The sequence below is a fragment of the Octodon degus genome, unplaced genomic scaffold (assembly GCF_000260255.1).
Source record: "Octodon degus isolate 3935 unplaced genomic scaffold, OctDeg1.0 scaffold00043, whole genome shotgun sequence".
Classification (NCBI taxonomy): Eukaryota; Metazoa; Chordata; class Mammalia; order Rodentia; family Octodontidae; genus Octodon; species Octodon degus.
The window spans coordinates 3,696,772-3,700,590 of record NW_004524619.1 but is presented as its reverse complement, the minus strand read 5'-3'; the positions used below and the strand labels follow the sequence as shown (position 1 = coordinate 3,700,590).

The 3,819-nt window shown below is 43.6% G+C and overlaps 1 protein-coding gene across 3 annotated transcripts in view; it reads right to left on the bottom strand.

Annotated features, from left to right (window-relative positions):
* The window catches only part of Rftn1 (raftlin, lipid raft linker 1), a 286,679-nt gene that overhangs the window by 271,118 nt on the left and 11,742 nt on the right, over positions 1-3,819 (bottom strand). The window contains exon 2 of one of the 3 annotated variants that reach the window (XM_023715761.1): positions 3,551-3,627. The exons of 1 other annotated variant lie outside the window; for it this stretch is intronic. Coding sequence is in view for 1 of the 2 variants with exons in the window: in XM_023715760.1 (XP_023571528.1) it covers positions 937-961 (25 nt within the window). In the remaining variant the exon portion in view is untranslated. Of the gene's footprint in view, positions 1-936; positions 1,001-3,550; positions 3,628-3,819 lie in introns of those variants that run through there. One more of the 3 variants, XM_023715760.1, reaches the window with a different exon arrangement.

The following is a 3,819-nucleotide window of genomic DNA, read 5'->3' as shown; positions in this document are numbered from 1 at the left end:
GAAGTTGACTAAAAGTAATTAGAACTAGATGGTTGCTTAGCAGGAGCAGAAAGAAAATCCTCCACAAGGGAAGGAACTCATGCTCCAAAACTCATTCACCCATCTATTCACCCAACTCAATTAACCAGCAGAAAAAGTAGGAAGGTCATGTCTTGCCCTCACAAAGGACACAGAAAAGAGAGGACAAAGAAAATGGGTGCACACTGCAGGACAGCTGGCTGTCCTGGACAGAGCACGAAGCACTCAGAGCAAAACCCAGAGCACGTCACCATAGACTCAGCCCCAGACGAAGCTGAAGAGCAACGGGACCTAATGTCCCCTTGTCATTTTAAATATAGAAACCACTCTTTCAGAAGTTATTTCTAATTTGTGTCTGAAACGCCTCCCAAGATGGCCGGGACACATTGGAAACCCACTTCAAAAGGATCCCCTCCTAAAAATTTCCAGTAACCGTTTATAAAAGGTTCTGTTTAGAAGCTCATTTTTACTATCAAATAAGCACGCACGCATTTAAATGATGGGGGCAATAAATGTCATTGTATTTTCAAATACAAATTAGTTTCATTAAGAGTGAAGCCCTCATTTACCACACTTGCCTCTAATCGGAGGCAGCCCGTTAAGCTAATTTTAGCAAATGCCAGCAGCTCGTGACAAGCAACCAGAGACGGAGCAATTATAAGCGACGACGCTGGATCTGCAGGCAGGTTCATCTCATATTTCTGCACCCAGATCCCATGCTGGAAAACCTAAGCGAGCTTCTCACACCACCAAGTCAAAGGAAGAACCCGTGACTCAAAGGAGGTCGTCCTTCCATAATGACATCTCTCTTGATGTAGAAACATACGGGGTGATCAAAATAGGTGGTGATATCTAAGTTTTTTAATTTTATTACAGTAAAAGGCACTCTGTGCCATCAGTCCTCCTCAAAGTACTCACCCCACTTTAAACACACACATCCCATCGTGCTTGCCACTTTCTGAAGCAGCTCTGGAAGTCTTCTTTTGAAAATGTTTTTATGAGGCATGACCAACATCATTAAATATTAAGTGCTACTCCTGAGTGACAAGGAAGTAAAGGGCATGGTCGTAAAACATGACAGCGCGCCCTGAGCCACCTCATTCGAACATCACCTGGCACTTGGTGACTGCTGTTCTTCTCCAAAGTCAAAATGGATTGATTGGGGACTTCAGGGCAGCTACAACAGTGCAACAGCTGACACCCACTGAAGCGCACTTCCACGACATTACAGTGTCAAGTTGCATCCGTTCACCTATGAATGAATATCTCAAGCTCGCAGAGTAGGGCTCCACTGTGTGTACCATTTTCTTGTCACAGTCATCTGTTGCTGGGCATGGAGGCCACTTGCAAGCTATCATAAGCTGTGCTGCTATAAACATGGGTTTATACGTATCACCGATATCTGATGCCTTTCATTCTTTGGGAAAGTTATCTAGAATGGGAGTAACTACGCCAAAGTCAAATTTCTAGTCTTAGTTTTTTTGTTTTTTTGTTGTTTTGTACTGGGGATCGAACTCTGGACCTTGCACTTGCCAGGTAGGAGCTTATGCCGCTTAGCTATCTCCCAGCCTCTCTAGTTTTAGTTTTGTGGAGGAAGCGCCACACTAAGTTCCATAATGGTTTCACTAGCTCAAATGTATTCCCACCAACAATGCAGAATTGTTTTTTTTGCTGCCTCATCAGCATTTGCTATTATTTGATTTCTTGCCTTTTTTGTTTTTTTTTTTTTTGAAGATACAGTCTACAGGGTCTCACTACACAGATCAGACTCACTGATTCTCATGTTTTCAGCCTCCCAAGCACCAGAATTACAGGCATGCACCACCATGCCCAGTCTCAATTGCCCTCTCAGCGCACCCCAGGGGTGGGGTCAGCACGGCATGCCAGGGACCGAGCCCCAGCCGCTGTGCTCTGCCTAAGCAGGCACTTCAGTCTGCTGAGCTATCTGGCTGGCCCTGCTGTTGATTTCTTGATCCTAGCCCTTCATTCTAGAGCAGGATGGTATATCAATATTGTTTGAATTTGCATCTTGTTAATGGCCTGCAATCTTGGAACGTTTTTGATGTATTTTTCAGCCATTTGTACTTCTGTGAAGGGTTTATTCATTTCAGTTGCCCACTGTTTGATTGGGTCTCTTATTTTGGACACCATCTTTTTTTAAACCTCTTTATACATTCTAGGTATTAGTTATCTGTCCAAGAAATAGCTGGCAAAAAATTTTCCCCATTTTCTGAATAAGGATTTTTTTTTTTTTTTTTTTTTTGCTCCGCAAATGCCTTCAGGGCACTTTGGGCTGGCTGGAGGGATGTGGGGATCGAACTCCAGCAACCTGAGGCTGACAGCTTTTGTGGAAGCAGCCACTTAAAGAACTGAGCTAGGGCCAGGCCCCCAAACTTTCCCCATTTCCTGGGTTGTTGATTCTTGTTATTATTTGTGTAAGGAATGCTGTTCAGGAAGTCCTTACCTATGCCTGTGGCTATTATCTTCAAGACCCTTGCCTATTTTCATCTTCCACCAAATTGTTTTTGTTTTAATTTTTAGGTATTTGATCCGCTCTGATTCTATTTTAGTATATGGTAAGGTACATGAGCCTTCTGCATGTGGATGCCCTATTTCCTCAATACCATTTATTAAATGAAAGAAGTTAACTTTCCCCCTAGTATGTTTTTAGCATAAACACTGTATTTTTAATACTTCATGAGGGGCCGGGGAGATGGCTCAGTGGAATAAGCGCTTCCATAGCAAGCGCAAGGGTCTGAGTTCAATCCCTGGTTCCGCCAAAAAAAAAAAAACTTCATGAATGAAAACCTGAAAAAATAAAAATAAATTTTATGCCTAAAATTTTGATATCCCACAAACATTTCAGAAAGCTAAGAATTAAAATTTACCCATCAAAAAGGATTTATGACCCAATGGTAAGTGTAAATAAACAATCTACATAAAACAGCAGTATTGGATGGTACCAACTTTTTAAAGCACACATGTGTATTTGCATATAAAATCCAGATTATTTTTGACATCAGGACAGAAAGTATGTTTAACAGAACTTCCCTCTGCATCCTGGGTGATAACTTCCAAGTTTTCTTCTGTTAAGCACTTTAACCTCCACGGCTGGAAACAGTTCCTGGCAAATTCTTAGCAGGCCCCTCCCATCCTGAATGGGGCCAATCCATGATCTCCTAAACTAGGTTATAGAGGTCAGCCTGGGTTCCACCTGGCTGCCTCTGGAATGACTCAAGGTGGGAGTACCCTGCTGTCAAGCTGCAGGGACACTGTGGTCCCCTGCAAAGCATGCACTAATTCAACACCCACGTGTGAGGGGAAACCCCGCCTACACTTTGCAGGAGCTCAAACCCAGGGCTCTGCGCATGCCAAGCAAGCACTCCACCCAGGGGCTGCACCCCAGGAAAGGCTGAACCAAAGCCACCCAGGCAGCCACTACCATGTGAGATAGTGAATGTTTATTATCCTAAGTCTCTCCGTTTGGGGTAATTTGTTATGCATCCATAGATGACTGATATAGGCTATTTACCTTCCAAGTCCTCCTCCTGTCTGACAGGAATTGAAAACAGGCTCTTCCGCTGCCCAATTTTGGAGCAATTTGTTACCCTACAAGAGACAACTTAATTCAAGTGCTGTTTACACCTTAGGGAAAGGAAACACTTGCTTACCAAGACCTCCTCAACCCCACCGTGGCGCTGTGGGGGTCCTTCCTGAGTACAGACTCCTGGGCCCCAACCCAGCCCCACGGAATCAGGAATACAGGCAAATTAGTGAAGCACTCCTTTTTTTTTTTTTTTT